This window comes from Nycticebus coucang, chromosome X (genome assembly GCF_027406575.1).
Source record: "Nycticebus coucang isolate mNycCou1 chromosome X, mNycCou1.pri, whole genome shotgun sequence".
In the NCBI taxonomy this organism is placed as follows: domain Eukaryota; kingdom Metazoa; phylum Chordata; class Mammalia; order Primates; family Lorisidae; genus Nycticebus; species Nycticebus coucang.
This window is the reverse complement of record NC_069804.1, coordinates 172,987,936-173,000,311: the sequence shown is the minus strand read 5'-3', so window position 1 is coordinate 173,000,311 and position 12,376 is coordinate 172,987,936. Positions and strand designations below refer to the sequence as shown.

The window sequence follows — 12,376 nt, the reverse complement described above, 5'->3', positions numbered from 1 at the left end:
TCATGGAAAAATTATGTAGCTATTATAAGAATGATAGCTGTATACTTTCTTTGCCTCACAGAATTCCTCCTTTTATTAGTATATTCGTGTGAAACATTTAATACAATAGATGAATATTGATGCTTTATTATTAACTAAAACCCATACATAATTTGTATTAATGTTCACACTTTGTCTTATGAGTTTTGACCAATGTATAGTGTCTTATATCCACCATTACAGGATCATTTAGAATGGTTTTACCACTCTGCCCCCAAAAAAGTCACCTGCTTCACTTATTCATCTCCTGCTTCATCACACTGAATCCTATGCTACTAATGATTTTTTTTTTTGCAGTTTTTGGCCATGGCTGAGTTTGAACCCACCACCTCTGGCATATGGGGCCAGCGCTTTAGTCCGTTGAGCCACAGGTGCCACCCACTACCAATGATCTTTTTAACATCTCTATGGTTTTGCCTTTTCCTGAATGTCATGTAGTTGGAATCTTACAACATATATCATTTCGTGAATGGTTTCTTCTATTTAGCAGTATGCATTTAAGGTTCATCTATGTCATTTTGTGCCTTGTTTGTTCATTTGGTTTTAGTGCTGAATAATACTCCATTATGTAGATACAGTAACTACCACCATTTTTCTGCCGTTCTACTTTCCATGGTTTCAGTTACCTGCAGTCAACCATGGCCTAAAAAAATATTACATTGCATGCAGTTTTGTGTATCATGATAATCTTTTGTGTCACTCTTTTCATTAGGGTATACATGCTGTATATGCTACCCACCCTTTAGTCACCTAATAGTTGTTTTGATTATCAGATTGTCAGATCACAAGAAGGGTGAGCACAGTACAATAAGAGATTTTGAGAGAGAGAGAGCTAGAAAGAGAAATAGAAAGACCACATTTACATAATATTTATTATAGTATATTATTATAATTATTAAATTTTATCACAATAATTGTTGTTATTCTTTTACCATATCCAATTTATAAATTAAATTTATCATATATATGTATGCCAAGGAAAACATAGTATGTATAGGATTTAGTACTATTCATGGTTTAAGTCATCTACGGGGGTCTTGGAATATGTCACTCACTAATAAGGTGGAACTACTGTATTGTATTTATATGTTCACCTATTGAAGGGTATATTTGTTTCTTCCAATTTTTGATAATTGTAAATAGAACAGCTATAACCATTTATGTGTATTTTGAAGGTGCACACAAGTTTTTTAATTATTTGAGTAAATGTCTAGGATTGTGACTGCTTGATCACCTAAAACAATATTTACCACATTTACCATATTCATATGGTGAACCATATGTCACTTGCTTCTCTGTATTGCAGACACCCATGATTTTTGCCCACACTTTCAAGAAAATGCTCCTTGAGAAGGTGGTGAGCTCTCAGCTGGGAGAGCTACATCTGAGAATTCTCCCCTGATAAATGTGCAGGTCACACTGCTGTCCTGAAGTCACCTGCTCTGTGTTGCTTGAAGATTCTTTCTGTCCTTGGTGGCCTACCCTCCTTGCCATGTCTGGGGCCACAGATGAGATGGCCATGTATGTGCTTGGTGGGCTGGAGTTTCTGAGACCGCTCACAGGCAGTCAGGTGGGTTTGTGTGGCCTGAAGGGAGCTCCCAGTATCTTCTAAATGGTGGGGCCTCACACCCTGACCTTTGTTCCACACAGCCATGGCCCACCTCCCCACCCCTGCCACCACTGGATCCCCCTGATCACAGCACTCAGCCAAGGTTAATCTAGCCTGTTTCCACTGGAACCTGAAGCCTCCCGAACTGGAACCCCGTGCAGCTGGAGCTGACAGGCCCAGGTGGGAGTGTGTGGTGGCCCTGGGAGACCTGCTATACTCCCCTGCTCTTGAGATATACTACCTTTATATAATGAACAACCTTATTTTTACCTCAAAATTTGAGCAAATAAGTGTACATTATACAGGGCACAATGATACAGTAGCATAGTAAGACACTTCGAAACTGTTTTCTGATGTGTATCAATTTGCATCCCCCAAAATGAATGAGAGCTTTTGTTGCTTTACATTCTAACTAGCATTTGGTGTTGTCAGTGTTTTGAGTTTTAGAGAATCCAATAAGTGTGTAGTGATATCTCATTGTTTGAATAAAACATTTCTGCTATGTGTTTTATTCTATTAATTACAGAATTATTCGTAATTCCCTAATGTCATGTGACATAGGACTTCTTTATTTTATTTATTATTTTTCTATAATTTCCCCCCCATTTTTGGCCAGGGCCGGGTTTGAACCCTCCACCTCCGGCATATGGGGCCAGCACCCTACTCCTTTGAGCCACAGGCACCGCCCAGGACTTCTTTTAATATATTCATTTTCCATCTGTATTCCTTCCATAGTGAGGCATATATTTTGCACATTTTCTAATTGGCTTGTTTGCTGTCTTTTATTGTTGAGTTTTAAGACTTCTTTCTATATTTTTGATGAAAAATTCTCTGTGTGCTTGGCAAATACTTTCTCCCAGTCTATGGCTTGTCTTTTCATTGTCTTAACAGTGTCTTTAACAGAGCAGAATACTTTTTAAAATTTTAATATGGCACAACTAAAATATTTCTTTGATGGATTGCATATAAAATGTCATCACCAACCCAATGTTACCAACATATTGTCCCATTTTATCTTGTAGATTATTTTTCATTTTATATTTAGGTTAATAGTACAGACTGAGTTAATTTTATGAAAGGTGTAAGGTCAATGTCCAGAATTATTAACTTTTTAAAAAATATTTGATTTCGAATTGTTCTATCATCAATTGTTGAAAAGACCACCTTTTTACTATTGTAATGACTTTGCTTTTTTAAAAAAGAAGATCAGCGGACTTTATGTATCTACATTTATTTCTAGTTTCTGTGTTCTGTTCTACTGGTCAGTTTATCTATTGTTTCAACAATACAGCATGTATATATTGTTTAAATTGGATAGTTCAATATTTTTTTTTTATTTCAAAATGTTAAAAATAGATTTCTCTTGAAATTTTATGATCGACTCATGTAATTTAGAAGTATATTGTTTAGTTTCCAACTATTTCATGATTCTCCAGCTATTACTTTGTTATTGATTTCTAGCTTAATTTAATTTTTGTCTGAAAACATGCTTTGTAAGCTTCCTATTCTTTTAAATTTGTTAAGGTAATTTTTACATCCCAGAGCAAAGTCTGTCATTCTGAATGTTCCCTGTGTGCTTGAGAAGGTGGCATATTCTACACTTGCAGGATGAAGAATTATATATATGTCAGTTAGATCTACTTCAGCTTTGTTCAGTTCAACTATATCTTTACTGTTTCTCTGCCTGCTGGATCTGACAACTACTGATAGAGCATTGTTGAAGTCCCTAAGTAGCATGGTGGATATGTCTACTTTTCCTTATAGTTCTATCAGTTTTCGCCTCACCCATTTTGATATTCTATTTTTTAGATGTGTGCATGTTAAGGATCATTATGTCTCCTTAGGGTTATATCCTCATATTTTGCTAACACTTCTTAGAGAATTGACATCGTCGTCATTATGTAATGCCTCTTTTATCCACAATACTTTTATCTGCTCTGAATTCTGCTTTGTGTGACATTAATATAGCTATTTCATCTTTCTTTTGATTACACTAGAACTTCCTTCATTCCTTTACTTTTAATGTAATTATATTGTGTAATTAATTATAAATGTAATTATTATTATGTAATTAATCATAATGTAATTATGTATGCAATTAATTATAATTACAATTATGATGGAATTATATTATATTAATATAATTACTTTTAATGTAATTATATTAAAGTGGTTTTCTTATACAACATATAACTGGATACTATTTTTGTATGAACTCTGACAGTCTCTGTTTTTTTAACTGGTGTATTTAGATCTTACGCATCAAAATGAATACAATAATGATTGGATTAACATTACCCCTATTTGTAATTTTTTCATGGAATACAATATTAATTACCATGGGCACCATTCATGTTTTGTGGGATTTGACTAATTAATGTAATAGTTTTTGAGCCAGGCATTGTGGCAGGTGCCTGTAGTCCTAGCTACTCAGGAGGCTGAGGCAAGAGAATCGCCTAAGCCCAGGAGTTGGAGGATGCTGTGAGCTATGACACCACAGCACTCTACTGAGGGCGATAAAGTGAGACTCTGCCTCAAAAAAAAACAAAAAAAAAAAACCCACAACAATAGTTTTTGAGTCACACTCATTAAATATGAAAATTATAGTTGTGAAAAAAAAAAGTATTGCTTCATTATTGATCTTGTATGGACATGATGAGGAGCAGGGACCAGAGGAGAGACAGACCCTTGCCTGTCTCTTGAAAAGTTGTCCTGAGATCTTCCTCCTTGTGGGGCGCCCATAGGGGATCCTGAGGGAAAGCTGGCAGCAAACCTTCAGCAGGCATGACCCAATGCCTTTCTACACCAGATTTGTTCAGTGGGAATCCTCTCTTTGACCAAATGATGGATCAATCGATTGGCTCATTCATTCATTCAGGTATGGTACTGCAGGCAACCTGATGCAATGTCCATTTCTAGCGCCCTCATTCCTAGCCTGCTTCCAAGTAGAGGCTGAGAAAGCAAAATAGTTCTATTTCCAACTGTCTTGTTTTGTTTGGACTGCTATAACAAAATACCAGAGACTGCATGGAGTATGAACACCAGAAATATTTTCTCATTGTATAGAGCTGCGATTTGCAACCGGTGTGCCACGGCATGCCAGTGCACCATGAGAGGATCCCAGGTGTGTAGTAAAAATCTCTAAAGATCATTAATCAAATCACCTTCCAAAGAAGTTCAAAGCATAGTTGTATATACCCTTATGTTAATCAAAAGAAAATGGAGAAATAACACCTCATATGTGTTATAATGGCTGTTATCAAGAAGACAAGAGGTATTAAGTGTTGGCAAGGTTGTGAAGGAAAGAGAACATTTGCACTCTGTTGTCACTATGGAAAACAATACGAAGGTCCCCCAAACAATTTAAAACACAACTATTCTTTGATCTATAAATCCTACTTCTAGGTATGTATCCAGAGGAAACTAAATCACTAACTCAATATCTATCTGTATACCTTTGTTTTATTGTAGCATTGTTAACAATTGTCAAGTTATAGAAAGAAGCTGAGTGTCCATGAGCAGATGAATAGAAAAATAATATTTAGATATATGCACATATGCACAGAACAAAATACTATTCACAAATAAAAACTAAGAAAATCTTGCCATTTTAGATAGCACTGATAAGACTGGAAGAATATTATGTTAAGTGAAATAAGACAGAAAGACAAATACAGCATGATCTCACTTATAGGTAGAATCTAAAAACGATCACTCATAGACACAGACAGTAGAATGGTGGTTGCCAGAGGGTGGGAAAAATGGGGAGGTGAAAAGGTATACCTCAAAGGATGAAAACTTTCAGTTATAAAATGAATAGGTTGTGGGTATCTAACATACAGCATGGACAGCATAGTTAATAATACTGTATTATTTACTTGAAATCTGATAAGAGAGCAAATTTCAAGTGTCCCCATCACATAGGCACAGACATACACACACACAAAAATCCACAAATAATAACTATGAATGGTGATGGATGTATTAATTTGACTGTGGTACTCAGTACACACTGTATGAATTTTTCAAATCATCATGTCATACACCTTTAATATATATAATTTATATTTATTAACTATATATTTTTAAATTAAAAATGAAATCCCGTATTCCTAAAGTGTATGCTCAATAATTGAGGAAAACTATTATTCAGGTGTTCTCTGCTGGGTAAAGCATGACTTTTGGAAGGCTCACTTGACCTCCAAAGTCAGATTCTGTCATTGGCTAACATGTGAATTTAAGGACATCTGAACCTTAATCAAAATTCAGCCTTATATTTAAAAATTAATGAAACCACAGTTCAGGCATGTCCCACTTATTTCTTCAAATGCACATTCTCAAATATGTATTCGTATGTGTTGATACTATAGAATTGTAATAAGGTGGCTGAGACAAATATGCCAATCTGTATACATGTGAATACCATGCCATATAGTCATTATGATAAACTTTGTGGGACATATTATATGAAAAAGAAGTTTATTATATCATGATTACAAACCATTATAATTTATATCTGTATTCTATAGTTATGTTTTATTCCTATGTGTAAGAAAGAGTAATAAAAGGGACAAGTAATCCAGGTGATGGGAATTACGCATATAGAAATTTTCAGGCTAAATAATGAAAATTCTCTCTCACTCAACCCTTCCACACATGAAACACAACAAAACATTTTAAAAGGAGATTTTGAAATGCCTGAATCCAAACTGGTAACCACTCATTCTTTGAGAGAGAATAAAATGTACACCTAAATGTATACACACACCTTATTATCAATTTAATTTCTATCTTGTCTACACAGAATCTTGGATTTATTCCCATTTATACGTGATGAAATCTACCCATCCACCAAAATAAAGACCAAAATGTTATTTTTTAAAGAACTGCAGCATTAACCATAACCACCTCCATCCTATTTCCACTTATAATTATTCTTGCTTTCTCTTCTGGGTTCCTGAACCACCTTCTTTATACTTATTATTACAGTTGTCAGTGAAAATAAGTCTTAAACAGTGTCACTTTCAAAAAGGAGGAAGAAGCTACATGGCTTGTTTAGCCACTGTTTCTGCCACCCTTTTTGTTTTTTAATCTTCCAAGTATATGCTTTCACGTCCAGGTACCAGCCCTCTTGGGTGGCACTTGATTTGTTTTTGTGACTTTCTTGAGGTTAAGGTGTTTAGTGTAGTTCTCCTCATATTGCCAGTCTAGGCTGTTGATTTGAATAAAATGAATAAGAGGGAGAAAGCGTATTTCCAAGAGAGGTGATTTGGGCAACTGTTGACTGCTAGCTGTGATGGAACAAAGATTAAATCATTGCTAATTTAGGCCCCAGAAGACTGCTTTCTAATGGTAAATATGGAAACCCTTCATTTTCTGTGTTGCAAGGTTGGGCATTTGGAAGCAAGTCTTTATTTTCAAACAGCCTCATTCAATGGAACAGCAGTAAACCATGGATCAGAGTATTGCAATTTAGGCTGTCTTAACTGCACTGATTAGAACCTAAAAGACTAGTGTACATTACCTTTATAAAAATTGGATATTAAGTTTGAGGAACTAAAGAAAAAGCTGCCTTGAGTCACATAATAAACATGACAGTGTTTTGTATCTGTGACCACAAAAATTTGGAAAAATTTAAAACCATTTTTTCAAGTTTCATTCAGTATATATATATTGAGTGGACCACTTTTAAAGGCTACAGTTTATTGTGCCCTGTGATATAAAGTCAGTATATAACAAGCCACCAAAAATACATGTATACCGACAGTAGCTTATTTGCATTATTAATCTCAGCTAAAACTACAGATCACTAAAACACAATACTGGTAGCCTACCTCTTTTCTAGGTACTTTGGAAATAAATCAACAGTCAACTGCAATGATATTTAATGCAATGTTAAGAGACTTATGAATTTATAATTAACATATAATAAACATCACACGCATAAAGTATACAATTTGATAATTTTTGACTATAAATAACATATAAAATCATATTGTAATCAAGATAATGAACACAAGCCTCACCCCAAAAAGTTTCTTCATGCCCCTTTGGAAACCTCCTTTCCACATGCTCTTTCTCCAATCACTGCCTAATTTTTGTCACTGTCAATTATTTCACATTTTCTAGAGTTTTGTGTGAATGGAATCAATGGAATTTTTTTATCTCCTTTCTTTTGCTCAATATATTTATGTTGAAATTTAGCCTCTTACTGGTTATATATGTATGGATGTTTACAATTCTCCAAATCTTTGCAAACACGAGCATGGCCAGTCTTACTTATTTTTAGCCATTCTGTGTGTATGAGGGACATTGAACAAGTTCACATTGGGCTCTTTTGCCATCCTTATGCCATTTGTATGGTATTTTACCTATTTTTAATTTTATTTGGTTTTTAATGATGGGTACAAGTCAATTACCAGATAAATGAATAGAAAATATTTCTATGAGTCTCTGGAGTCTCTTTTTACTATATTAGAAGTTACAGCAAAAGAGCAGATTTTATCATTTTAATGAGGTATAATTCTTCATACCTCAGGTTAAAAACATGTTCTCTTACACTGTACTCCAGAAATTTTGTATTTATAGGCTTTATATTTAGGTATCTTGTGTTAATATTTGTATATTGCTTGCAATTTGAACAAAAGTTTATTATTTTTGTATATAGAAATCCAATTTTTCCTTCACCACTCTTTGAAAAGACTGTCCTCTACTAACTGTCTTTGTACTTTAATTGAAAGCAGTAACACATACGTATATGGAACTATTTCTAGATACTCTATTCTGTCTGTTGTTCTATTTTCTGTTTTAATTCCACCATCACACCATCCAGCTTACAGCTGTTTTTAATGTTTTAACATCAGGTATTGTTAATCCTTTACTTTTTGTTCCATTGTTTTGTGATTCTAATTTCTTTCAGTTGCCATATGAATTTTAGAATCAATGTATTAATTTCTACAAAAAATACATCCATCACAGTACTGACTGTGATTGCATTTAATCTATAGATGTACTTGGAAGAGAACTGAACTGATATGCTAATTATTAATTAGTATTCTAATGCATGGATAAAGTGTATATCTACATTCAATTAGGTCAACTTTATTTCAGGTATGTTTTCTATTTTCAGTATACATACAACATTATGTGGTCATATACATCACTATGGTTTTCATAATTTGGGAGGGTACCATACAGTTTATTGTTTCACTTGTCACTAAACAGAAAATGGATTGCAAAGAAATAAGATGGTTCATAATGTTCTTCTATTCATGGTACTTCTTAACTTCTGCCTGGCTCCCAAGGCCTGGGGAGGGGAGGAAGGAACCTACAAATAGCCTAGGGCTGTGGTTCTTAACCTTCCTGATGTCGCGACCCTTTAATACAGTTCCTCATGTTGTGGTGACCCCCAACCATAAAATTATTTTCGTTGCTACTTCATAACTGTAATTTTGCTACTGTTATGAATCGTAATGTAAATATCTGATATGCAGAATGTATTTAGGTGACCCCTGTGAAAGGGTCGTTCAACCCCCAAAGGGTGGAGACCCACAGGTTGAGAATGGCTGGCCTAGGGTATACCCGCCTCTTGTGCTAAAAGGAGAGAGTGTGTGCTAGCTTCTCTGCCAGTAAGTCTTTTGTTAGCCAACACTTCCCACCTACTCAGGGCCCCTAACCCCCTCCACTATGTTAGTATATCTATCTCTGTTTCTGACTCTGAGGAAGGGTCGGGCCAGACAGAGGGGATACTAGTGGATGTTAGTTCCTCCTCTGTTGTCCAGCTCACCACATCAATCTCTTCGTCTTCAGAGCTTGCAAGAAGTGGGCTCAGTAGCCCAGCGTTACCAAATACCTCCTCGTTTGCCTCTGTAACAGGGTATAATATCTCATCCATAGTTAGGGACACTTCCAGACCAGTATCTGCCCAGTTTGAGCAGGGAGGTAAGAGGTCCTCATAAGTCCTTTGGGGAGTGTTAAGGGAGTCAATGTGGAGAAGTTTGTCTCCCTGACCATCCAGTGGCTCAGAGCTGGTGATTTCAAGGTCTAGAGTCCAAGAGCCAGTCACTGAAAGCACCTCTCCTTCATTCATCTCAGAGGGCGTGACAAGGGGGCTAAGGGGCTCAGTTGGCTTTTTGTTCTCATCAACAGGTTCCTTTTCCAATCCTGTGAGCTCCCTGGGACAGAGTTCTAAGTCTGACAAACAGCATTCTTCCTCTTCAATCCAGTACTTTCCTGTTTCTGTTAGGTGGTAACTAGGGGTTCTGCAGCCCTCAACTTCAGGACTCGGCAGAGACGCCAGAGGTGATTCAGTGTCTGAGCCACAGGACATGAAGTCCAAGATCGCTTCCAGCTCACTGGTGGCAGCAGCACTTGTGATTCGGTACTCCTCGTCTTCACAAGGTTGCCCCAGCAGGGTTGTGTCAAAGGCACAGGGCTTCTTGCAGTCTATATCCAACACAGGTTCCTTCCTTTCTAGCTCTGGACTGGACTCAAACTTGGCCTTCACCACTGGGTGTTCTGGGGAGTGGCTAGTAGAAAGCAGAATGTCTTGTATCTTCAGACACACAGGGGAGTCATGACACAGTTCTAAACTAGCAGATGACACTGATTGCTCTTTAACTGAGGAAGGCTGAGGCTCTACTAAGTCTCCTCCAGGTTCTGGGATCTGGGGGCTATCCTGAGAGTTTTTGAGGGGAGGCTCTTGTACCACCTTCCAGCAGGTCCCTCTGACAATCTTGCGAAGCTTCACTCTCCCGACCTGCCCCTCCTCTGCAGAGTCTGAGTTAGGTGCCCTGTCTTCAGGGATTCTCTTCTTATTCCCATTTGTCTTCCCAAGACCACATGGGCTTGGAGTGCTCTGTAGAGGACTAGTTATTCCCGGTTTCTGTTTATCCTCTGGTGCTTCTGTATTTATACTCTTCGGCCGCCACAGACGCCGGCCATGGGCTGCAGGCACTGAGCTGGGTCTGCTTAACACACTGGAGGGATTCAATGTGCAGATATGAGGAGATACCATTGAGCGATTCAGCCTGAACTTTCTGGGTAATAGTCGCTCATCCACAGAGGGGTACAAGCTGGGTCGGGAATGTGCTGTAGGACTAACAGCAGGGACACTCTTATTCTCTTCTGGCCCCTGACTGTGGCTTGATGGTAAAGAGCTTTTTTCTTGTGGAGTTGGGCAGGCTCTGGCCTTCCTCTTAAGCAGAAGACTACCAGACAAGTCTGCACTCTGTCGGTTGTTTTTCTCCTGTGAACCCTCCTCCTTGCCTAAAGACTTCAATCTCACTGCCCCAAGAGGACAGCGAGTCTGGGTAGCAGGCAGTGGAGTTCGAGGTGGGCGGTTGGATACCACCACTCTGGCAGAGACTGGTGCAGCAGCTGGTGGTTGTAAGCACTCTCGGTTTAATCTTCGGCCCTGAGAAGCCTTCACCAACTTGCCACCCTCAAGGTGAAGGGATTCTAGCTCAGATATGCGGAGCTGACGGGCAGCAGAAAGCACATCTTCGGCTTCTTCTCGAGATACTTTCAACTCTGAGGTATACAGGAATTCCACAAGCTTCCTGAGTGTCCTGATCTTCAGATCCCCCAGCTCCAAGACCACTTTCTGACCTTGATCTGGCCTCTCCCGTTCTAGGCGCTCTGTGAAGAAGCTGCAGGATGACAGGATGCAGCAGTGGGCTGGGACTGCTTCACCTTCTGCCTGCAGAAGGACATCACAGAACACACCACTCTGCTGCTGGTGATGAAGCTGAAGAAAAGTTAACCAGAGGAACCGCCGGCTCCTGTATAGGATTTTGGGACTGGCAGAAGAGTACATGTTGGTAGTCTCTTAACAAACCTTCTAGGTTTCACAGATCACCGGTTTCACCTGTACCTTTCCTGGTATGCAGTTTTCTGTCAGGTGGCACTGAAGGTCCAAATAGTTCACGTCACAACTAGAATAACTCTGCAGTAGGGTATACTCCTGTTGTCCTCTGTGCGCTTGGGTCCTTTGCCCAGCCTGCCTTGCTTCCTCCCAATGTCCTGCCTTGCTACGTGAGGTTAAACAAAGCAGCACAGACAGGCCAATGGCCTGAGTGGTTCTCCTCCCAGTCCAGGACCAAGGGAATCACGGTTGGCGAAGAAAGCACGGCTTCAGGTAAGGCCCCTGCAAAGCTAGGTGCCCCACCCGTTGCAGGCTTCCCCGGCCCAACGCCTTTGAAGAAAAGCCTTTGCGCGTGAAGGTTTCTGGGAACCGAGCGTGGGGAACCCGGAAGCTGCAAGTTAGTACTCGCCCTCACGACCACCTCTAGCCGCAGGAGCTTTGCAGGAACCCTCTGGCATCCTCTGGCAGGAACCCTACTGGCTCCGGCACCCACAAACAATGGGCGATAGACACAGTGAGAACCCGAGGCCACGCAATCCTCTCAACACACCTCACACAGCCATCCTCACTGTCGGAGCGTCGCGGGGCCTGACGTCCTTCCTCCTCCCAGGAGACTTCGGCCTACGTCTGCCCACACACGTCATCCCCATTGGCCAAGGGCTCACAGGAGGACAAATCAGAGGAGAAAAAGCCCTTCTTGCAGGAGGCTAATTCTCGGGAGATTTGACAGGCTGAAGAAAGATGCCAGGCTAGCTGCGCAGTGATTTGTGCCTGACTGTGTCAAGGAGAAGAGTACTGGTCCTGAGTTGCTTGTGGGTTGCTCTAGCAGGTTTAGTGAACTTCTCAGGTTGCCTCTAACCTGC

At 39.1% G+C, this 12,376-nt stretch overlaps 1 protein-coding gene across 1 annotated transcript; it reads right to left on the bottom strand.

The window, feature by feature from the left end:
• Positions 1 to 9,332: 9,332 nt before the first annotated feature.
• On the bottom strand, positions 9,333 to 11,465 carry LOC128577201 (BTB/POZ domain-containing protein 18-like). The gene has a single exon (XM_053579297.1). It carries the CDS (start codon positions 11,463 to 11,465, stop codon positions 9,333 to 9,335), a length of 2,133 nt encoding a protein of 710 aa, XP_053435272.1.
• Between the last annotated feature and the right edge of the window lie 911 nt (positions 11,466 to 12,376).